Below are 23411 nucleotides of genomic sequence, written 5' to 3' on the forward strand. Positions count from 1 at the left end.
AGCAGGCCTTCAATAAACATTAGCTAGCTATGTCATAAAGTTCAAAGGTCTTTAGACATTTAAACATCTTAAGAGGCAAAGAAATACAAAATCCAATCAATGATTTGGAAACGAAGTTTGCAGATTTCCATCAACAGAGGGAAGAATTAGGTGATGATAGGACTCAGTTCCAAGGATATGGACCAAAGCAGTCATAAGAGCTCTAAGATGACCCCACACAGTAGGTCTTGAGATAAGCATCTACACATAGTCCTTCTATCAGGGTCATGGACGAGGACCCAGCATATAGATCTCGGGTCATTATGCAACATCAAACAGGTGAGTAAGTAGCCTCAAAAATTGCTCAAATGACCTGATGATTTCCCTAGTGAGTAAGTACTTTTTACTCCCCAGGAAGACTTACAGAAATGTAAAAAGAACAAATACCGAAATGTTAATATTTGTATGTTAACATGGTTTTGCTATTATAGCCTTATAATGTTAGTGTGAACTTGGGTTATTAGAATAACAGATTACCTTGTGATTCCAATTTAAAATACATAATTGAGGGGCGCCTGGGTGGCCCAGTCGTTAAGCGTCTGCCTTCGGCTCAGGTCATGATCCCAGGGTCCTGGGATAGAGCCCCACATCGGGCTCCCTGCTCAGCGGGAAGCCTGCTCCTCCCTCTCCCACTCCCCCTGCTTGTGTTCCCTCTCTCGCTGTGTCTCTCTCTGTCAAATAAATAAAATATTTTAAAAAATAAAAAATAAAATAAAGTACATAATTGAGGGGCTCCTGGCTGGCTCAGTCAGAGGAGTGTGCAACTGTTGATCTCAAGGTCGTGAGTTTGAGCCCCACAGTGGGGATAGAGATTACTAAAAAAAAAATAAATAAATAGGGGCACCTGGCTCAGGTCATGATCTCAGGGTCCTGGGATCCAGCCCCATGTTGGGCTCCCCGCTCAGCAGGGAATCTGCTTCTCTCCTTCTGCTCCACCCCCTCGGCCCCTCCAACCCCCTCACACATGTGCGTGCATGCTCTCTCTCTAATAAAATAAATAAAATATTTAAAAATAAATAAATAAATAAATAAATAAATAAATAAAACATAATTGAATGATTGATCTGAACTTAAGATTTTACTCTTTCATACATTATACTGGGACAGCTCATCAAACTTCAAAGACACCGTATCTATAATCTAAATATGTTAAACTTATAAAAATCACTTAAGTTACTTGACAAAATTTGTCAGCTAATTATACTTAGGAAGTTGAGAAAATATACTATATGTGATGGATAATGCAATAGGAAAAATTTACAGGAGTTTATGTTTGTAAATGAGACCAAAATTGATCCAAAGCCTCCTGAGAAGTGATTGCTAAAATTTGCTAGACCTATAATTAAAACAATAAATTATTTAAGCTGCAATTAAGAGCTTAAGGACGAACTAGGATTTTTCTCTTTATGTATAACTGTAACAAATTGAATAGTAATTTTTAAAACCTAAGCAAACCCTTAAACAATCTTCTCTGCACATAAAAATTACTTTTTAAAATACTTTTTTGGGGTGCCTGGGTGGCTCAGTCGGTTAAGCGTCTGCCTTTGGCTCAGGTCATGATCCCAGGGTCCTGGGATCGAGCCCCGCGTCGGGCTCCCTGATCGGCGGGGAGTCTGCTTCTCCCTCTCCCTCTGCCCCTCTTCCCAACTCACACGTGCCCCCACGTGTTCTCTCTCTCTCAAATAAATGAATAAAATCTTTAATAAAATAAAATACTTTTTAAATTGAAATACAGTTGACACACAATGTGACATAAGTTTCAGGTTACAACACAGCAATTTGACGACTCTATACATTCTGCCATGCTCACCACAAGCGTAGCTCCCGTCTGTTCCCCACAAAAACTACTTTTAAGGGCATCAAAAAATATTCACATTAATGTTTATATGTGTGTATGGGTTTGAGATTATTTGGGACAGTCTTTTTTTTTTGAGGGATAAGACAGTTTAATTTAGAAATAAGCTTTGGACAGCCTCCCAATCGGAGGGGAGCCTAAGGGCCTACCCGTGGAGAGAAAAGCCCTCATGGAGGGTAAGGCCCCCAGGTAGGGAGGGAACAGCCCAGGAGCTGCTTCCAACAGTACCAAGAAGCAAGAATATGCTCAGGGGGGCACCGGGGTGGCTCAGTCTTTAAGCGTCTGCCTTTGGCTCAGGTCATGATCCCAGGGTCCCGGGATCGAGCCCCGCGTCGGGCTCCCTGCTCAGCTGGGAGTCTGCTTCTCCCTCTCCCACTTCCCCTGCTTGCGTTCCCTCTCTCGCTGTGTCTCTCTCTGTCAAATAAATAAAATCTTAAAAAAAAAAAAATATGCTCAGGGGCCATGCTAATCTTCTCTGTATCGTTCCAATGTTAGTGTATGTACTGCGGAAGCGAGCTGGAAACAGTCTTGTCACCTCTCATTTCTGTGTGGGGCCAAGAATAGGACAAATTCCCAGCAGGCCCCTGGGCTGACCTCCCAGCCCCCTTCAATTCACACAGGAACTGGGCACGGGTCACGACTCTTCGGGCAGTATGCACCCATCACCAGCCACGGGTCACACAGAACCTGGAAGACAGAAGTGTCCCCAGCCCTTATGGGACTAAGGGTGTGGCTCACAGTGTTCCCCAGAGGGATGGCCCATCTTGGTGTGAGAAGCAGCAATGTGCAGACGTGTCCCAGCCCAGAGTCGGGGGCTGGGGTTGTGCCAAGGATCCTGCTCCCTCCATGGCTCAGAACATGAAGATCAGGGGCGCCTGGGCGGCTCAGTGAATTAAGCGTCTGTCTTCAGCTCAGGTCATGATCCCAGGGTCCTGGGATCCAGCACTGGGCTCCCTGCTCAGCGGGGAGTCTGCTTCTCCCTCTCCCTCTGCTCCTACCCCTGCCTGTGCTTTCTTGAATGCTCTCTCTGTCAAATAAATAAAATCTTTTTAAAAAATAAAATAAAATAACTACATAATCAGGCTGACATAACTCTTTTGTCCTCAGGCTGTGGCCTGCCTGTTCACCTGAGAACACCACACCACTGGAAAACCCCTCTCGGCAATGTCTGGGAGGCCCACGTGTGTCCCCAAGCCCTGGGGACCCACTCCCCTCCCCCAGGATCTGGGCTGCTTGGCTGGCACGGCACTCTCTGGCACGTTCTCAGCTGTCCATGCATTTTGGAGGCAGAACTCAACGAATCCATTAGAAGAATTCTAATTAACGCCTAGAAGTTTATGTTTTCAGACAGTCCCAGAACTGCCATGTCACAGTAAGATTTTGATCCTCATTATCACTCATCCTAAGGACTCCCTCAGGACCCCAGGGAAGGAGACAAAGGTGATGTGACACTAGAGAGGCTCACGTCCAGGCTGGTCCTCACTGTGAGCAGAAGCAGGGGACTGAGGCCAGGATCTGGGAGAGCAGGCGGTCAGCAGCCCCGCTTCTCTGGCCCCCGTGCTGGCCCACCGCGACCGCCCGGGCAGGGACCACACTGCTTGACAGGGCTGGCAGAATAGAACCAAAAGAAGCACCAGCCCCTTGCCTCACCCCCTGTCAGATGCAGCCTCCTGGCATCCACCTGTCCCATTGCCCCAACCTCTCCTTGCCTCGAAAAAGAATCTGGGAAATTAACAGCCCCCCTTCCCCAACAACTGAGAAGTATTTGAAAAAGTTTCCCAGCATAACAGGAAGAGCAGGAAGAGGACAAGTTTGCACAGAGCTGGCTGCAGTCTGCTGGGAGATAAAAGAGAAGGCTCTTCTCATCTGTTTTGCATTCTCTATAAGAGGGAGGGGTCATCAGGGCCCCCCGGGGCTCCCATGAGCCAGAATCATTCCTGATTTTATTTGTAATTGCTTAGGAGTCAGTTCCCCCCAACCGTGGCCTTGACCCTCCCCCGCAACAGTTCTGTGACCTTGCTGGGAGCCACCAGCCTCCACAAGCCAGATTGCTATCCAAGAGAGAAACAAATCATTGTATTTTGGGGTATCTTTGTACAGAAGCTTAACATTTGCCCAAAGTAACTAGCATAACGGGGGAATGGCTTCCTCCCCCTTGTCCGCCTTTCTGTTGGAGGGTACCCAGGCTTGGAGATTCTAGAGATAGCTCTTTCCATGTTTATTTGTAGCCTCTGCCTCCCTGGATGTACGTCGAGGAGGCTGGGTGGTGGCAGATTTGAGAAGCGGCCACCACTTGGCACTCGGGACCTCACCAACAACCCAAGCAAGGCTTTGCCTCTGCGGCAAGCTCACTGTGATGGGTCCTTTTTCCTCTTGCAATGAGTTTTCTCCTGGAGCTTCCTTGCTGCACTCAGAACAAAGACCGAGCTCTCCTTCGTGGCTGTAAGGTCTGCGTGTGGGGTCCCTGCCTTCCTCGAAAACTTCAGCCTTCTAACCACTCCATTCCAGCCCCACTGTCTGCCTTCTCTCCCTCAGATATGCCAAATGGGTCCCTACCTCGGGGCCTTTGCACTTGCTGCTTCTCCTGTTTGGAAAGCACCTCTCCCAGATCTATGCAGCTGCCCCCTTTTCCTCATCAGGTCTTACTTAGATGTGGCTCCTCAAAAGGCCTGCCTTGACCACCCTAGCTGAGCACCCCACCCGCACACTCTGTTCCTCTCTACCCTGTGACCTGATTTAGTCTTTTTATGACACAACTCTGGCCTGATAAATCATCTCCTCATCTTGTGTGCTTATTGTCTGTCTGGTACCCTCATAAGAATCTAGGCTTCTTGAGGGCAGGGGTCTGTCTGTCTTTTCTCTGCCACATTCCCAGCACCTAGGTGCTAGGCTCATGGTTGGTGCCCAGTAAGTATCAGCTGACTGACTACCCAGTGTCAGGAAGGTCCCTGCCCTCAGAGAGCTCAGGCTTTACCGGATTTGATGAGGGACCAAACAGAAGTCTCCTGTGTTCTTGGAACTCTGCAAATCCTCAAATGGGGGCAAACGAAGGCTGGCTAGTTCTACCTGGAAGGCCAGATATGGGTTCATATAGAAGGACTCCCCAGAACTGAGTTTTGAAAGATATGTAGGTGCTTCCCAGGTGAACCAAAGGTGCAAAGGTGTAAAAAAAAAAAAAAAAAAAAAAACAGGGACTATTCAGGAAACAGTGGGCAGACCAAAGGAAGGGTTGTGCAGGATGGAGGGAAGGGAGCAGAGACCATCAGGAGGGGCCCCTCCATCAAGAGAAAGAACTTGGGTTTCCTTCTAGAGACAGCAACTGGCTACCGTGAGGGTTTTTTCCCTGTTGATATTTTGGCTCCTTCCTGTGTTGAAGAGTCTTAAACAGAGGGATGACTTGGTCAGAACTGCATTTCCAAAAGATCGCTCTGCCAAAATTGGAGTTCCCTGTGTCCCTTGCCCAATTATGACCGTATTCAGGCATATTTCCAAAAGACTCTACTGCCCTCTTTCTAAAAATAGTTAGTTTTTCTTTGGGGGCACAGAAGTTTGTGGCACGATCTTTCAGAAAGAACTATACATGTTTCAATTCCTTGAGACTTACGTCGTCACCTGACTGCATGTCTTCAGCTTTTTTGGTCCAGTTTCGAAAGTCAAATTACATCACATGGCAGAGCTCATAGGGTAGTAGGAGGAAATAGAGGGTGTCTGATGGACTAGAACTTACACTTTGTTCAGCTCAGCTCTGCATCTCTCATGTTTGGATAGAAACCCAGCATCTGCAACAGTGAGTTGGAATAGTACTAGTATCTGGCCACTAAGATTGTTTTGAGGTTTAAGTCAGTTAATATCATGTGTCAAGCACTTGGAAGAGTCCCTGACAGATGATGAGCACTATATAAAGTGTTTGGTGTTCTCTCTGACCAACACAGATTTGATTTCTAGAGTTGACAAAATAAACTGAGTTTCAGTGGAAGAAAAACATGTAAGTATATACACTGTGTGTGTGTGTCCATTGCCCTTTAGCTATGAGCCAGCCTGGGGCATATATATACTTCCACTCCCACTCTCACAGACCTACTATGTGCCCAACAGAGTTCCAGGTGACATACATGTGTTATCTCGTTATTCGCACAGTAAACCTACAAGATAGGAATGATTACCCCCATTTTACAAATGAAGAACACTGAGGCGCAGAGACGTTGACAACTAAAAGTTGCACAGTTCAGACTGCACCTGTTTGCGCCTTCATCCCTCCCTGCACCTCAGTACCTAGAGGACAAAAATCCCATCCTTTCCATCCTTGCATTCCCAAAGCCCATCAAGGGGGTACCCAGTGAGTGTTTGCTGGGTCTGTAGCCCTGTATATGTTATGTAAACATTACTCTTGAAAAATTACTCTTGAAAGCCCTTTCAATGGTCCGCTTATGTATCCAAAACATATTTATTGAACACCTACTATGTGCAGGGCCCTGACCTAGCGCTGGAGATAAAGTGCCCCAGATGGGCAAAATCCCCGTCCCCGTGGAGTTTGGAGTCTAGTGAGGTACTAACTCTATGGTTAATATCACATCAGATAGTGTTAAAGGCCAGGGAGAAACAACAAGTTGACTAAGGGAATAGAGAATGACAGGCACTACTTTAGATAAGGAGGTCAGAGCATACCTTTCTGCAGAAGTGAAATTTGAGCAGAGCTTGAAAGAAGTGAGGAAACAAGACATGTGTCCATCAGGAGAAAATGTGAGTGTTCCAGGCAGAGAGAAAATCAAGTGTCAAGGCCCTGGGGTAGGAATAAGCTTGGAGTTTGCAGAGCCTGTAAAGTGAAATATACATGGTATTGTAGCTCAGCCCTTCACAGCGATATCTGCGGGCTACCTAGATCCCCAGGGGGGATCCCCTTTGTCAAATCCTCACTTCCCCCCCCCCCCAGAGACCTAGGTGCTATGTGCTTTTCCTTCCAACAACCAGCACCTGCGCCTCTCCTTCTGACCTCCCCAGGATACTGAAGCCACTTTGCACACTGAGGTAGAAAGCAGGAAGTGCCTGGAAACTGACATCTGCCCTCCTGACACCTTCTCCCTGCAGCCTTTAGCCAGTGCCTGGAGGTGGGGGACAAGTATGGAGGAGTGACTTTCACTCCAGAGCAACCCTGCAGGATCAGGCTGGGCCAGCCACTCCTGACAGCATCTGAGATGACCCCCTCTGTTCTCTGCTTGGCTTCTCTCCTTTACTGTCCTGTTTCACCCACTCCCTTAGCATCCTCATGGAAGCTCATCCTTGCTAAGTCACTTGACTACCTGAAACAAACATATAATGGGTAGTATTGCAGAACATAGTAATGAACACATCTGTAGAATGTTTTCTGTTTTTAATTTTTTTTTTAAGATTTTATTTATTTATTTGCGAGAGAGACAATGAGAGACAGAGAGCAGGAGAGGGAGGAGGGTCAGAGGGAGAAGCAGACTCCCCACCGAGCAGGGAGCCCGATGCGGGACTCGATCCCGGGACTCCAGGATCATGACCTGAGCCGAAGGCAGTCGCTTAACCAACTGAGCCACCCAGGTGCCCTGTTTTCTGTTTTTAAATGATGGCAACAAATACATAGATTTGGCTGTGTTGAGTTAAATGCACATAAGATGATACCCCCACTGTATTGCATCCCCCAGTCCAGCCCTCCGGGACCCCCCATGAAGGCCTATGGCCTATGGCTCTGAGCTCAAAGCACTGCCTTTTGGCATCAGGGAGGGGATGGTCCACTCTGGGAAGTGAACTTGGATCGATCTTCAGAGAGACAGGAGCTAAAGATATTTTTTTCCAATTCTAAGTTTCATCAAATGATGAAAACTGAGGAGAGGGTTGTAGGAACCCTCAATGTACAGCTGCCCCGTCAAAAGTCTGAGTAATCCAGACTCGCTATCAGTGCCTGAAGTGGGGTCTTGCGGGATCTGCGCTAACTCCAGATGCTAAGGTGTCAATTGGACCGAAACATTGGACATCCAATTGGTGTCTAGAGAGCTGAAAATCCGGTTGTCAGTGTGAGGAGCAAACCCACACACTGGGTGTCAGAAGTGCTGTGAAAAGAGTATCAGATCAAGGACTCCCTTTGATGAACTCAAAGTCCACTGGTTAGGGATCTTAATCACATCGCAAAAGCCCTTACCTTTTCACTTCACCTGATCATGGGGAAAAATCCAGCTCATTGCAAGTGCCATCCTCATTCAGGGGAGTGGGTTATGCAGGACCAGCACAGGCGCCAGGGGAGGGGGCACAGGGAGGCAGGAATCTCCAGGGCCTTGAATCCTGCCAAATCTGACCGACAGCATGCCGTGGAAGCAAGTTGTGTAACTTCCAAGGCTGGGCCTCAGGAGGCCTTGCAGTGTTCTTCACCTCCTCATATGGCTCTGGCAGCCCTGTAAGGAAGCCCGCACTGGACTGCTGAATCGTGGGAGGCCACGAGGAGAGCGAGGCCCAGCCAATACCCAGGACTAAGCCCCCCGACGTGTGAGTCAACTCTGGCCATGTCTCTGATTGCAACCCCATGAAGGACCCGAAGCAAGACCAGGTAAAAACAAAACAAAACACACATGAAACTGCCCAGTGAGCCCAGGCAACCCACAGAATCATGAAAAATAGATTCTTGTGTATGAAGCCACCAAATGATGGTGTTTTATAGCACAGACTATAACTGAAATGCCCTCTCTCTGGGCAGCAACTCGCACAGTCCAGGAGATTAAACTTCTCCCTTTTGGTGTTGGACCAAATCTCAGGACAGACTGTGGAAGAGGTACAGGGAACTTTCTCTCATAGAATAGAGATGATCTGTGAGGCACCCTCAGTGCCTCAGATGGTTGGGCATCCGCCTTCTGCTCAGGTCATGATCCTGGGGTCCTGGGATCAAGCCCCACATTGGGCTCCCCGCTCAGTGGGGAGTCTGCTTCTCCCTCTCCCTCTGCCCCTGCCTGCCTTGCTCATGCTCTCTCCCTCTCTTTCTCTCTCAGGTAAATAAATAAAATCTTTTAAAAAAAAGAGATGATCTGTGAGAGGTGGAAGGATTCAAGGTGGAAGGGACTTCCTCTCATTAAAGCTCCGGCTGACCCCTCTACCTGGGCTGCCTTTCTCATTCTTCACTTGCAGGCAAATTCATCTTCAGCTTCCAAGGCCCCAGTCAAATGACCCCACCTCTGAGAAGCCCTCCCAGCCTCCTCTCCTCCAGGTAGTGGGCTGCTCCCTTATCTAATACGATGGTTCATTTGATTTGTCAGCTTGCTGGGCTCTGAGATGCCCAGATAGCTGGTAAAGATTATTTCTGGTGTGTCCGTGAGAGTGTTTCCAGAAGAGATTAGCATTTGAATCCATAAACCATCCTTGCCAATGTGCCCTGTTATCTTGTATCCATTGTGGGCCTGACAGAACAAAAAGGCAGAGGAATGGTGAATTCTTTACCTTCTCGAGCGGGGACATCTATCTTCTCCTGCCCTGGTTCTCTGCCTTTCCAATCAGGGCACTAACACCCGCCTCCTCATTCTTGGGCCCTATGCTACCAGCTTCCCTGGTTCTCCAGTTTGCAGACTTCTTGACCTTCATAACCACATGAGCCAATTCCTATAACAAATCTCCTCTTAATGTATTTCCGTATACACCCTAATGGTTCTGCTTCTCTGGAGAACTCTAATACATTTAGATTCCCAAAGCATCCTATACATACCTTTTGTGGTAGGCTGCATATGCCCCAGCCACCCAAGGATGTCCACATTCTAATCCCCAGAACCCATGAATATGATACCTTACATACGCTGTATAATATGTTACCCTAGGGTAAAAGGGACTTTGCGGATATGATTAAGGTAAGGATGTTGAGATGAGGAGATAATCCTCAATTATTCAGGTGAGCCCAATGTCATCACAAAGGTCCTTATTAGAAAGAAGCAGGAGGTAAGTCAGGGGAAGGCAAAAGTAAATATTGGAGTGATGCAGCGACGAGCCAAGGAATGTCAGCAGCTTCTAGAAGCTGGAAGAGGCAAGGAATGGATTCTCTTCTAGAGCCTCCAGAAGGAACCAGCCCTGGGGATATCTTGACTATAACTCAGTGATGCTGATTTGGGATTTCTGACCTCCAGAACTTTAAGATAATAAGTCTGTGCTACTTAAAGCTATTAAGTGTGTGGTAATTTGTTACAGCAGCCCTAGGAAATTACCACATGTTTATTCTAGCACTAGTCACACTATATGGCAGGTGCCTCTCTCACCTGAGAGTTCCTCAAGCCTGGGCCACCTTTGTTTAGGTGGCTTAACACAAAACCTTAAAAAGGGTCACAAAGGCTGCTGAGTGAACTAACACATGGATTTAATGTTTACCCATTTTATCTGACTGCTTCCTCTCTCAGCCTGAACGTGCGCGCGCACACACACACACACACACACACAGCTCATCTGCCCATTCATCCTGATCATCCCCAGGAAGGCAGCTCTATTCTTAGACCAAAGCCCACTTTGGGCTGACCAGCAAATAGCTATTTTTCAAGAGCATGTTGATTTTAAGGAAGGTGAGGGGGATTTCTCCCAAGATAATAATTGGACAAATCTGCATAGATGCAGAGATGAGAAGCAGCAATTTTGATGCAGTCGATTCGAAACCACAAGAATTGGTATTACAGTACAGAAATGTAAAAATCCTCTTTTCTAATAAACAAGTGATGAAAGCAAGAGACGATCCTGATCCTCACCACATCCCCATTCCTCTCCACCTCCATCTCAGCCCTACCACAGCCACGAAAATGGTGGCAAAATTTCCAATTAATGACACCAAGAGAGATTCGCTTTTTTTCATTAAGGGAGAAAAGCAGAACGCAGACGGTGTGATTCATAAGATCCCATTTTGTTAAAAAGAAATAAAATATATATATACTATGTATATACAATGTATACATACGCATACATATGTATGTTTGTATAGACGGAGAACAGGCTGGAAGAGGATTCATGAAGATATTAACAATGATTTGATGGAGGTTATGGACAGTCGGGTTTTGTTTTGTTTTTTTATTTACAAAGAACAAGACCGTTGGGGTAATAAAGAATAAAGTTTAAATAATTCAAAGGAAAAGAAATGGAGCATTTTGTGTGGCAGGGCTATTTTGTGTCCGTCCATTCCGGGACAGCCAGGTCTCCCAGTGTCTCCTCACACCCGAAGCTGGGGTCTGGTCTCCCTGTGAGCAATGGCGGAACCACTAAAGGAGCTGCACGCAGCCGAAGCTTGCCGAGGCCAGGGGGCCTGGGAATCAGAAAACATATAGACAAGGTCATGTGGGTGGTGTCTGCCAAATGACCCAAGGATGACCCACTCGGGCCTAATCTGGGGTGCCAGGAACCCATCTCACCCCACAGCCTCTCTGTCCCTCCTCTCGCCGCCGCATAGTCCTGGCTGCGATCTTCAACCCGCCTCCAGGGTGAAGGCAGGTGCCGCCCAAGACCCCAGCCCGCCAAAGAACAGATGCACAGGATCCTCCCGGCCTTCCTCCACCCCAATACACCGCCCCCACCCCTCTCCCTGCGGTGGAGTTTTTGTTTTAATTCATCTGAACTGGTTACAAAACCACACTCCCACGAATACATAAATAATAGATTGGGGAGGGGGAGGGCAATGTTTTAAAGAAATTCCCGCAGGGCCTGGCAAGGCAACAGCAAATGCATTTCTGCTGTATCATATTTAACTGTTTGCAAACTTCTGCTGGGAGGATGCGCAGCAGCTGCAGAGACTCCATCGTCTTTCCCCTGCTGGGGCCTAGGGAGACTTGCAAGGGGGAGGTGTTAAAAGGAGGGAGAGGTTGTCAGCTATCGGGGGCCGGGAAGATGGAAACGGGAGTAAGAAAGTGTTTGTTAGACTGCACTGCGCCCGACCAGGCTTCCCGCAAGCCAAGCATCCACCCGGTTCCGGGCCCGGAATCCCGCCGCCAGGCGAGGCCCCTTTAAGAGCCAGCGCGCGCCCCCGCCCCGCGAGCGCTCACTTTCCCTAGCAACCGCCCCGGGGGAGGGGGTGGTCCTGGCAACGGCGCGCCGGCCCCGAGGGGTCACGTGACGGCCCGCAGCTGGAACACGAGCGCGCGCCCCGCCGCGCGCCCGCCCGCCGGGGCCTGTGCGCTGCGGCGCGTGCGCGAGCGGTGCAGCACCGGTCGCGGGAGCAGGGAGTATTATGGGCTGTGGGTGCCGCTGAGCAAGATGGAGCTGTCTGCAGTGGGCGAGCGGGTCTTCGCGGCCGAATCCATCATCAAACGGCGGATCCGAAAGGTGAGCCGCCTCCCGAGGCGGGACGTCTTGCCCCGGAGCCGGTGTCCGGGTCCGCGGCCCATCAGGGCGAAGCGGTCCCGCTAACACGGGCTCTCTCGCCCACCCCCGCGCCGCCGCCTCCTCGCGTCCCCGCATCCTCCCCACCCCCACTCTCCCCTTTTTTTCTTCTCTGTTTTTCAGGGACGCATCGAGTACCTGGTGAAATGGAAGGGGTGGGCCATCAAGTAAGTGCCGGTGGGGTCCAGGGGCGAGGGGGGAGGGGAGGCAGCGGACACCGGGGCCTTTTTTTCCCTTGGTGGTGGGGGGGGGGGCAGTGTGCACGTTCGGTGCCTCGCATGTGCCTCTGCCTGTTAGGTTTTCATTTTTATTTTGTGCATGTGTGACTTGGCAGGTACAGCACTTGGGAGCCCGAGGAGAACATCCTGGACTCGCGGCTCATTGCAGCCTTCGAGCAGAAGTGAGTTTGGGGAGCTGGCAGGGGCGGCGGGGCCAAGGCTCGGCTGGGGCGCCGCGCGGGGAAGCGGGGGAAGCGGGAGAGCCGGGGAGGGCCGCGCGGAGTGGGGCCCTGGAAGGGGCTCTTTTTAACCTTTGGCGTTTCTCGGCCGCAGGGAGAGGGAGCGTGAGCTGTATGGGCCCAAGAAGAGGGGACCCAAACCCAAAACTTTCCTCCTGAAGGTAACCTGGCCCAGCCCCAGCAGCCCCGTCTCGGGCCCCTAGCCCTGGCGCAGCACGGGGCCTGCAAGGGAGGGACAGATCCTCGGCTGCCCAGGCAGGCGGACCTTTCCAGAGGGGCCCCAGCTGGGCAGGGGGTGGTTGTGAGCCCCCGACCGAGCCCCTGGCAGCCGGCCCTGGCCAGCTCCAGCTTCAGCAAGAGGGGCCTGGGAGTGGGGAGTGAGGGAGGAGGATAATCCTGGCTGACAAAACCAGGGTCTGGGCAGGCCAGCCGGGCTCCAGCATGGGGGTAGATGAGGCAGGTGGGGGCTGTCCACCTGAGGGGGTGGCAGGGAGGTTACTTCTGCACATCGGATGAGGCGAAACCCTCATCTCCCCCAGCCTTGAGCTGGTAGGGCTCTGCCTGGAATTAGAATCCATGGGGAGAGTAAATGTGGTTTCCCTCACGGCTGGGAACAGAAGAAGCATTTGGGGGCCACCTGCCTCCCCACCCCCAGCTTCCTTCTCTCTCTTAGGATTTGTTCTGCATGCCTCCCCTCCTCACTGGGGAATGCAACTTGAATTTGACCTTAGATCACTTCACTTTGAGTTTATCACCTGGGCCGGGCCTCTGGCTTCCCCCCACCCCTGGCTGTTTCTGGAGGTTCTAATGAGAATGGGGTGTGGGGGAGTGGAAGCATAAACACATTAGCCTTGGCAAGGGAGGGAGACCTAGCCCCAGAGGAAGCCATCTTAGAGGTTTTGGGGGGTTAATTTTTCTTAGTGAGAAAGAACAGAGTCGGAGAGGGAAGGTGAGATGACCCTAGGAGACAGGCAAGACTGCAGGCGGGCCTCCGTGGGACACCACCGTTGGCCCAATAGTGCTGAAGTTGCCTTGGGGACCCTTCCCACCCTGGCAGCCTGTGACTTGGTGGCAATTGGCACGGGAAGGCCAGGGAAGAGACTGTGCAGAATGCACAACCTCAGCATCTCCGGTTTTGGCAAAAGGCTCAAAGCCCAGTGAGGGTGGGGTGGGCTGGGCCTCTCCAGCCCCACCCCCACCCCAAAAAGTCTTTCACTTAAAGCTGACATGAAAGAACCGTTGGTTTCCAGAATTACGTATTTCCGTGACTCCTGTTCCCAACCGCCACACGTTAGGGGATCCATGGAGGAGCACCCTTAACCCTTGATGCTTCTTAGGAGGAGGGATGGGGCGGAGCAGCTGGAGGGCGGGTGGGCTGTGTGACAGCCTCTCAGCGCAGCTGGAGCACCCTCTAGCGGTCAAGTGAGTAATGACCGTGAGCTTGGATTCACGAAATGCCTTTTTTTCCCTCCTTGATGGCTCTAGCTTCTGAGCTGGCTCTGGCCCTAACACAGTGCTGAGCCCTCACGTGGATTATCTCCTTTAATCCTCTCAACAACCCTATGAAGGAGTATTATTCCCATTACCCAGATGAAAAAAATCAAGGCCCAGAGAGGGGAGGTGACTTAACGTGAGGTCCCACCACCCAGCTTCCTGGCTTCATTCTGGCTCCTTCTCTTCACCCTGTCCCTCAGAGAGTACATACATCCGGTTGAGGGGACAAGGTGGACACACCCAGGAAATGATGAAGGCTGCAGAGGTGGTGGGGCAGGGGGTGGAGAGGCAGCTGAGAGGACCTGAGCCTTACGAGAGTGATGTGGATGTTTGCCAGGGGTGGTGGAGACCAGCTGGGTCTGAGCCCATGGCTCTGAGTCACTGAGAGGCAGTGTAAACCAATATATTCTCGGCCCTCACTTTCTGCCCGGAACTGTTCTGAAGGGAAACAGGAGCCCATGAGGTAGGTTGGGATTTAGCCCCATTTTACACCTAGAAAAACGGAGGCCAGGGAGGTTGTGGAACTGGCCCCTGGTCACAAAGAGTCAGCTGTAGAATCCAGGTGTTTGATCTTCTGTGCTCTTGTCTGTGGTACACGCCAGCCCTTCAGAGCCGTGCCTCTCACCGCGTCAGTATAGTAAACACGCTGGCTGTGGTTGGCTATTTAATTCACAGGCTGACCCGGGTCCCACCTTCACAGAATTCTCAGCCTGCGGAGGGGAGGGGAGGAGGAAGGGTAAACCAGACTTTAAAAAAAAAATTATATATATTTAGAAGCTATGAAGTAAGAAATGTTTCTCATAAAAAGTTTGGAAACTGTGCGTTAGTAAAAGATTATTGCTCACCAGCGCCCTGTCCCTCTCGCCCATGGAGAGAGAAATCTAGTCTCTCTCGAGTACTTGCTCTATGCCAGACGCTGGGCTGAGCAGGTAGCATATATTATCTGATGGTATATATGGCCCACCGAGCCCGAGTTTTGTCCCAGGTCTGAGGTTTATACCCACTTTTGCCACGCCTCAGGGTCCATCACCCCTGGACTTGGGCAGAGCCATGACGACAGAGGTCTGGGAGCGTAGGCGACATGCTGATGGCATAAACACTAACACCCTGGGTGGGGGGAATCAGAAAGAGTGGAGATTCCCCTAAGCTCCCTTGGGGATGAACCTGCCAAAGGCCCTGCTTGCCATGCCGAGGAAGGCTGGCTGTCTCCTGCCTTTGTCTGAGAAGGGATGTGAGGGAACGGGGCCCTGGCTCCGCTGGCCGGTGCCCAGGAGGAGTGGGCAGCCCTGGCATGGGGCACGCGGGGGTGCTGCCACCTAGTGCTCAAAGGGATTGTTGGCCACGCAGCCCCAGGAGACTCCCTGCCAGCGGGGCCGGGGGGCCACTTAGTGTTAAAAGTGTGTTTCCACCACCTTCTAAAGACCTCCTCCCTAATTCAGCAAATAAGCCCGCCGACACTGCTTCAGGGGTTTGTGGTCAGATATAATCTAGTTTTGTCTGAGGGGCACACAGGCCACCTCTCAGGGACTGGTTAAGCATCTAGGCTGGGGGGCAGGGGGGTGTGTGGAGAGACCCCAGACCACAGATCCCACTCGGGGAGCTCACAGACTGACCGTGGGAGTGTGCCCTTCCCCTTGGCCACCACTGTCTCATCTGGATTGAGGCAGATAGCGCCTGGCGAGTCTCCCCCCCAGGAGCGAGGATGTGTGTAGATGCCCGATCAACCATTGCTTTTAGTCCCTTGACCACCGCATCCTCTCACCGCTGGGCTCTCTGCCTCCCCCGCTGGTCTTAGCGGCGCCCCTGAGGCAGGCCACCAGAGCCTCTGTGGCTGCCTCAAGCATCGTTGGCTCGGAAAGGACCAGGGCTCCCTCCTACTAAGGCTTCATCCTCCAGGATAGGCCTGTGCCCCTAAGCTGTGCTCTGCTAGGCCCTATCGGTCCTTTATTACATTGAATCACCCAACATCCTCACTGCCCGTCTCGTCTTTCCCAGGGAGGGCAGCCCCTGGCGGGGAGGCTGTGTGTGTTTGGAGTCGTAGCTCCAAGCAGTTGGTTTGTGCCTCTAGTACTTTGTTAGTGAAGGAAGGACTGGCCATGGAGGACGGTTTATATGGCCTTGTGAGTCCCCTGCCCTGAACACCGGGGGGTTTTCCGATGTCACACCTGGGAGCGCAGCTGAGCCCAGGAGCCTGGGACAGGTTCCCTGGCTGCCCACAGGCCTGCTCAACTATCCTGCCCTCCCCCCACCCAGGCCATCCCAGCATGGATATGAAGTTGGTCCATCCCCACCAGACCCTTGTCTCACTGGGGTGGATTCCAACCTAGGCTTTAGGTGTTGGCTTTGGAATCTGTTGGCACTGATTTGCTCAGCCCCAGGCCTTGAGCCAGATCCTGGGCAGACATGAATCAGACCCAAGAGGGGAAGTGGAGGGGGCCGGGAGCGTACAGGAGGGGCTGAGAGGACCAAGGGGCTGTCCCAGAGGTGCCGACCAGCCAGGGAGGCGAATCCAAGCTGCAGGTGCAGCCTGTTCAAAAGCAGAGAGCGCAGAGCCTTTGGGACTCTGCAAGTAGGTCAGTGGCGCTGGGGTGTGGGGTGGAGCAGGGAGGGGCCTCCCTCTTCCTTCTGTCACCAAGAATTGGTCCGTGGAGGAGTGCCAGGCTAGGCTGGGATCCTTCACAGAGCAGAGGTGGTCGGGCTTCTGAGCAAAGAGTCATTCCTTCCATGCAGTGTCCTCATTGCTGACACTTCTCTGTGTCAGCCAGGGTAGCTGCCATCTGTCCCAGGGGCTCACGGCCATCAAAAGTAGTGGGTCTTAGAGTTCCGCTTGGGCACTTCGCTTCACCTGTCTGAACCCATTTCCTTTTATCTCTAAGACGGGGTTGGGAGCACAGCAGATTCTCCGAGATGCCCTCAGGATGGTTTAATGAGATAGGACTTGTGGGTGGGTGGCACAGGGGCATCCAGAGGAGGTCAGCAGGAAGCTGAGCCTCCGCTTACCCCCTCCCTCCACCCCTCAGGCGCGGGCCCAGGCTGAGGCCCTCCGCATCAGCGATGTGCACTTCTCTGTCAAGCCGAGCGCCAGCGCCTCTTCGCCCAAGCTGCACTCCAGCGCGGCCGTGCACCGGCTCAAGAAGGACATCCGCCGCTGCCACCGCATGTCCCGCCGCCCCCTGCCCCGCCCTGACCCCCAGGGTGGCAGCCCTGGCCTGCGCCCCCCCATCTCACCTTTCTCCGAGACGGTGCGCATCATCAATCGCAAGGTAAAGCCTCGGGAGCCCAAGCGAAACCGCATCATCCTCAACCTGAAGGTGATCGACAAGGGCACGGGCGGAGGTGGCACCGGGCAGGGGGCCGGAGCCCTCGCTCGCCCCAAAGTCCCCTCGAGGAACCGCGTCATCGGCAAGAGCAAGAAGTTCAGTGAGAGCATCCTGCGCACCCAGATCCGCCACATGAAGTTCGGCACCTTCGCGCTGTACAATAAGACCCCGCCCGGCCCTCTGCCTCCCCAGCCAGTGGGCAAGGCCGACGCTGCGGCCTCCCCGGGCCCCGGGCTGCTCCTGGCCGCCCCCACTGCCCCGTACGACGCCCGCAGCTCCAGCTCCTCCGGCTGTCCCTCACCAGCACCACAGTCCTCCTCCGATCCTGATGACGCGCCCCCCAAGCTGCTCCCTGAGACCCTGAGCCCAGCTGCTCCCGACTGGCGTGAGCCCGAAGTGCTCGACCTGTCCATCCCTCCTGAGGCCGCGGCCGCCAGCAAGCGGGTGCCTCCCGACGTCCCTGCTGCCGTGGGCCCGGCGCTGCCCACAGCCCCCGAGCCTGCCAGCGCCACCTCCGAGCCTGAAGCTGGGGACTGGCGCCCTGAGATGTCACCCTGCTCCAACGTGGTGGTCACCGACGTCACCAGCAACCTTCTGACAGTCACTATCAAGGAATTCTGCAACCCTGAGGATTTCGAGAAGGTGGCCACTGGGGTAGCAGGTGCCACTGGGGGTGGTGGCAGCAGTGGGGTGAGCAAGTGAGGGGGCTCCACCAAGGAGGGGGGCTTGGGGGGGCCCTCCTGCCCAAAGTCCCACTTTCGCTCCCGCGCCCGCCCCTGCCCTCAGACGCCCCTGCCTGTGCTTTGCTTGTTTCAGATGGCTCGGTGTCGCCCCCCGGGATGGGGCTGGGCAGTAGGAGCCCCCCGAGGCCCAGTGGGAGCAGCAGTCCTGGAACGGGTTAGGGCTGGGTGGGGCGAGGGCGCTTGGAAGTCTTCCCTCTTGCCCCTTGGCACCCGCCCTGCCCGTGTATGGTGGGGCCTGCTGGGTGGCTCCCCGGGAGCCCCCGAACCTTGGGTTCAGCTGCCTCCTCCGCATCCCACTCTGTCTCTCCCCAGCTTGCTTCCAGCTCTCGCACACAGCATCTGATTTCTCGGTGCTAACCCGGCAGCTGTGGGGCCCCTTAGGAGACCCCCTCCCAGCGGGCGCGCTGCCCCTTTCCTCCCCTACCCGGACGCCTGGGCAGGAGGGCCAGGGATGGCAAAGCCCAGTCAGAGGTGGAGGGGAGGCCGGCCGCGGCCCCTCCCTCCACGTCAGGGAGGGTGGCAGGAGCGGGGCCAGCGGCCTGGCTCTTCCCGCAAACTTCAGCACCTGACCCAAGCAGGTCCCCTTCGGCTCCACCCCGCCCCGGCTCCCTCCTCAACCCCATCTCAGAGGTGGGAGGGGCCGGCAGGGCCCTTCAGTTCTCGACCAAAGGTGCTACAAGAACCTGCTGTGGAAACTTCCAGCTGGCGTGCGCACCTGCCGCCCCACGGCGTGTTTGTGCGCGTACCCGGATGTGCCCGGGGCCCGGGCTTTCCAGGCGGCTTTGTGGAGGGTTCCTCAGAATGGGGTTGTCCAAGGCCCGACCTTCCCTTGCCCGGACCTGGCGCGGGTCCGAGGAGTCTGCTGTGGAGCCCCCAGCCTAGCAGTGCTGGGGTGCGCGCCCCCACGCCGTCCTGTCCTGCCCGGGCGGTCCGCTCAGCCAGCCAGGCCTTTGCTGCGGAGTCGGGCTGGCGGGGACTGAGGTGGAGACGGGAGGCCCCACCCCGGCCTTGCCCTTCCTTCCTCCCCTGCGTCTGGGGGAAGGAGGAAGCCTGGAAGACACCCCGGGGGGGCTCCAGCCTCTCCCCCGCTCTTCGCTTCTGACCGCTGAGGCTTCTCTCACCGCGCAGTCTGTTCGAAGCAGCCGGAGGCGCCAGAGCCCAGGGCAGCTTTCCTTCTCTCTCTTGCCAGGGAGCTAGGGTGTCCATGGCAGTGGCAGAGACAGGGCCCCTGCTTCAGGCCGGGCCCTGGGAGGGCGGGCAGGCCAAAGGGGGTGACCAAAGAGGGGGCTTGTGTTCTCCAGGAGAGGGAGGGCATGCGGGACTGGGGCGCTGTGGGGGCCGCCTGCCCGGCCAGCCCTGGGTCTCAGTCAGGCCTGGGTGGTGTGGTCCTGAGCGGGGCTCGCGGGAGCTTCCGGGCGCGTGCAGGGAGAGGTGTCTCAACTCGGAAGCGTGATGGCGGAAGGGAGGAGGAGGCAGAAAGGGAATCCCGTTAGGTAACAGATGCCTTTGTCGGAAGTATGGGAGGACTCGCTCTTCCAGATCTCCCTGCCAGGGTGGCCCCTGGCCCTCCGCACCCCCGGATGTAGAACAAGGGCCCTCACAGGGTTTGGGGGGCTGGCACTCCTAGACCCCTCCCCACCCTGCCCTTTGTGTTGGCTCTGTGGCCGTCCAAGTGCCAATTGGCTTCCCCCCCGAATAAGGGCTGGTATTTCTCCTCTGTCCTTAGAGGGGATTTCCCCCCGACCCCTCACCCCAGGTGAGTGACCACCTGGGTGCCAGTTACAGGTGTTTTCCAGAGACCATAGAAATGTGTTTTCCTGAGAGTCCGTGTCATTCGTGACTTTTTTTGTAAAGAAGTTGTGTTTTCAGAGGTGATTTTATGACAGGAAAGTGAAAGAATTAGTTTTGCAAAAAAACAAAAAACAAAAAAAGAGGAAAAAAAAAGAAATAGAAAAAAATATTGTGGGATTCCTATGGGGTCGGGGTGGGAGTGGGGGGGAGAGAAAGAGATATTTAAAGAAAAACTAGTACTGCAGTGATTGCACAGGTAAGGTGGCGATGTTAGGAACGGGGATGGGGGCCTAGGCCCGGCTGGTGGGGTCCCTGGGGTCTGGCCGACTGCTCTCTCTCTCCTTGGCCTGAGGCAGGGGGCGGCCTCCCTCCTGTCCTGGGCCCAGCCCCCACACCTACCCTCCTTCAAAGGGAAGGATGACCACTGGTCCCAAGGGAACTCGCCAGAGCTGCAGGGGCCAGGCGAATGGAGCTGAGATTTGAGGGGAGGGTGGGGGGCGGTGAGCGGGAGTCCCACTGTTGCATCCTTGGTGACTTTGTCCAGGAAAGCTGGTGAGTAGATACACTTGGGTTTCTCACTCTCTTCCACTCATTTGCCAGCTTGTCCGGTCATCTGGCCCCTCCCTCCCCATCACCCCAAAGACCGTGACACCCCTGAGCTTCCCTGTCCAGGTAGGGGATACAGGCCTCAGAAAGGCAGGAGCTGTAGATTCTGGGAGAATCTTAGGTGATGACCCTAAGGGATTGGGGGTGCCCGTGGGGAGAAGAGAATGCCTAGCCCTTCTCTTCCCACAGGTGGGTTGCTGCCCCTGACCCTCAGCCGTGCGGCCCCACCCCATCTCAGCACACGCGGGGGCACGCATGCACACTGCTTCGAGGTGGGCGCCTCCCCTGGGAGGCCCAGGTGGGCACAGGGTCAAGAGCAGGTGGAGCTTTCCTTACCTCTCTCCCAGGGTGGCTCTGAGCGGGGACCCATAATCCCCCCACACACACTTGCACGAATCAGCCTCCTCTGGGCCCTCCCTCTCCCCTTGCTGCTTTTCCGTTTGCCTAATTACCAAGCAGAAGTTGCATTCTGGTTTGCTTTACTTTTATATGTGAAATACCCCCCAAAGCCCAATCTCCCATATTCAGTATCGGTTGGGGCATCGGTCCTCTCCCCTTAATGCCACCCCTTCCCCACCCATGTGTCATAGGAAGCAGGTGAGGTCTGATGTCCAGTTTGAGGTGGGAAGTTGGGACACCTCCCTGTCTCATTCCCCTCTCTGACCCTCAGTGTGCCCTTCTGTGAAATGGGTGTATTGGGCTCAAGTCCTCTTCATAAAGCACTGCTGGTGTCCAGACAGCTGCTGAGGATTCAGTGCTGGTAGAGGTCGCTGGCGCTGGGACCTCTAGCCTCCCACAGCCCCCTCTCATTCTTGCCTTGCAAAGGGGTCTGGGGCAAAATGAACACCATCCTTCCCCTGCTCTGGAAGGAAGTGATGATTGAGGTCCAACCTCAGTGAGAGGTGGGCAGAGTAGGAGGGATCACCCCATTGAAAAGACCAGGGAACTGGGGCTCTGGGAGGCAAAGCTGCTTCGCTGGGGTGAAGAGCCCAGCTGCTCTGGCATTTTGGGAAAAGCCCCTTCAAAGGGGGTGGGGGGGCGGACGCTGAAGCCACTGCAGAGCTGGCAGGTGTCCCCCCACCCCTTTGCCAGGCAGTCCTGGGTGAGGGGTCAGCCCAAACGGAGGAAATATAGGTCGGGGGTACTGGGCCATGACCAGCCCTTTTAGCCTCCTTGGGGCCCAAGTGGACGCACCACCATTCCTAACTTTTGGGGTTTTATTGGTTGGTTGGGTTGGGTTGGGTTTTTTGGTCTTTTTGGGTTTTTTTGTTTTTGTTTTTGTTTTGTTTTTGCACTTGGCCCACGCCGGACAGTGGAGCCCCACACGGTCAGTTCTGCTTTCGGGCTCCCATGCACTAGCCCAAGGCAGCCTCTCGGGGGCTTGTATGGTTTAAGGAATCACTTTTAAAAAGAAAAGGAGAGTGTTTTAAAGGTTTTCGTTTTTCTCAGTCTGCATCTCCTCTCAGATTCAGAAAGGAGTTTAGGGGCTAACACTCCAGGAGAGGGTCTCCCTAGCCTGACTCCATCTTGCTGACAGTCACCAAGATGCCGAAATAGGGGGACAGGCTGAGTGGAGACTGAGGACCCCACACCCCAGGCCTGTGGGGTCCCCCTGCCTCGCCTTGAAGGAGTCGATAACCCACTCCAGCAGTGAGTGAGTGCCTACTGTATGCAGAGCTTCAGCTAGGCAAACAGGGCTGATGGTCTAACGGGACTCCTTGCAAGAGGCCAGGGTAGAAGGAACCAAGAGTTCTGGGGCCTGCCCCCGCTGTTGGGCGGAGTGCAGATGGACACTTTTTGTTTGTTTTAATTTAAAAACACAAAGGCCTAAAGAAATGTATCTTATAATTTTTTTAATTTTTGAAAAGCTCATTTAATGAATTGTGCACGAATGAATTCTATATATATAAAATATACGTATAGCTCTATATTTGGGGAGGGGCGCTGTCTCTTTTTTCTCTTTTCTCATTTTAAAAATGAAGTGTTGTTGCCTTTGTCTGTGGCTCAACCATCCAGCTCCCAGCTGCCTAAACTTTGCCTCCAGTGGTGACAGAGGGACCGAGTTGGGTTGGCAGGAGACCAGGAGTGGAGCTGCCGCCCCAGCGTGGGGGTGGGTCCCCCAGGCCACCTGCCCCAGAGGTTGCGGGTGTGGGTTTTGGTTCTGTTGTTCTGGATTCGGTTGTTTCTGGGCCAGGGGAGGGGGGTTTGTGCCGATTACTCTTGTCTTGTACGTTTAGTTCTGCTGCTCTTCAATGTTGTATCAATGCCAGGAAGGGGGAGTGAAAAGCCTCTTTTGCCCCCCAAATAAATTGTCACATTCCGAAGCTAATGTCTGGCCCCTAGGGTGGGGATGTGTCAGTCTCATTTCTTCGGGCTGTGCGTGTGGTCCCTCCAAGCATAGGGCCAGGCCTCGCCTGCTGCAGTGAGGAGGGGGGTGGCCTGTCCCTCCAGCTGTGGCCCGTTTCCAAGCTTGCCACCTCCCACCCTCTCCCCACCTCGCAGCCTGTAAGTGGGCTGAGTCGGAGGTAAGACTGAGGTGCTGCCAGGCAGGCGGGCGCCTGGGGGGGGTGCGCCACTGCCCGCTCCCCACTTGGAATGGCAGCAGCTGCAGAGGAGGGGGCTTGGGGGACTGGGTCCCTAACAAGTTTCTCACTGCAGAGCCTGGGAGAATGGGCCGGTGCAGAGAAACGTTTGTTCTCTGGGCGCTCGGGCGCCTTCTCTGATTAGATAGATGAGCAGCCACGAGGAGCCCTCTCCCCACGTAG

The 23411-nt window shown here is 53.8% G+C and overlaps 1 protein-coding gene and 1 pseudogene across 1 annotated transcript; one reads left to right on the plus strand and one right to left on the minus strand.

The window, feature by feature from the left end:
- Positions 1-2311: 2311 nt before the first annotated feature.
- On the minus strand, positions 2312-2411 carry LOC123845107 (U6 spliceosomal RNA; annotated as a pseudogene).
- Positions 2412-12013: 9602 nt separating this feature from the next.
- Positions 12014-22975, plus strand: CBX6 (chromobox 6). Its single transcript, XM_045872507.3, has 5 exons — positions 12014-12178; positions 12359-12402; positions 12570-12635; positions 12787-12853; positions 17207-22975. The coding sequence occupies exons 1-5, from the start codon at positions 12110-12112 to the stop codon at positions 18206-18208; spliced, it is 1248 nt and encodes a 415-aa protein (XP_045728463.2). The 5' UTR covers positions 12014-12109; the 3' UTR covers positions 18209-22975.
- The last annotated feature ends 436 nt before the right edge of the window (positions 22976-23411 follow it).

This window comes from Mirounga angustirostris, unplaced genomic scaffold (assembly GCF_029215605.1).
Source record: "Mirounga angustirostris isolate CCGP_5_RB_7025 unplaced genomic scaffold, mMirAng1.0.hap1 SCAF_5, whole genome shotgun sequence".
Classification (NCBI taxonomy): domain Eukaryota; kingdom Metazoa; phylum Chordata; class Mammalia; order Carnivora; family Phocidae; genus Mirounga; species Mirounga angustirostris.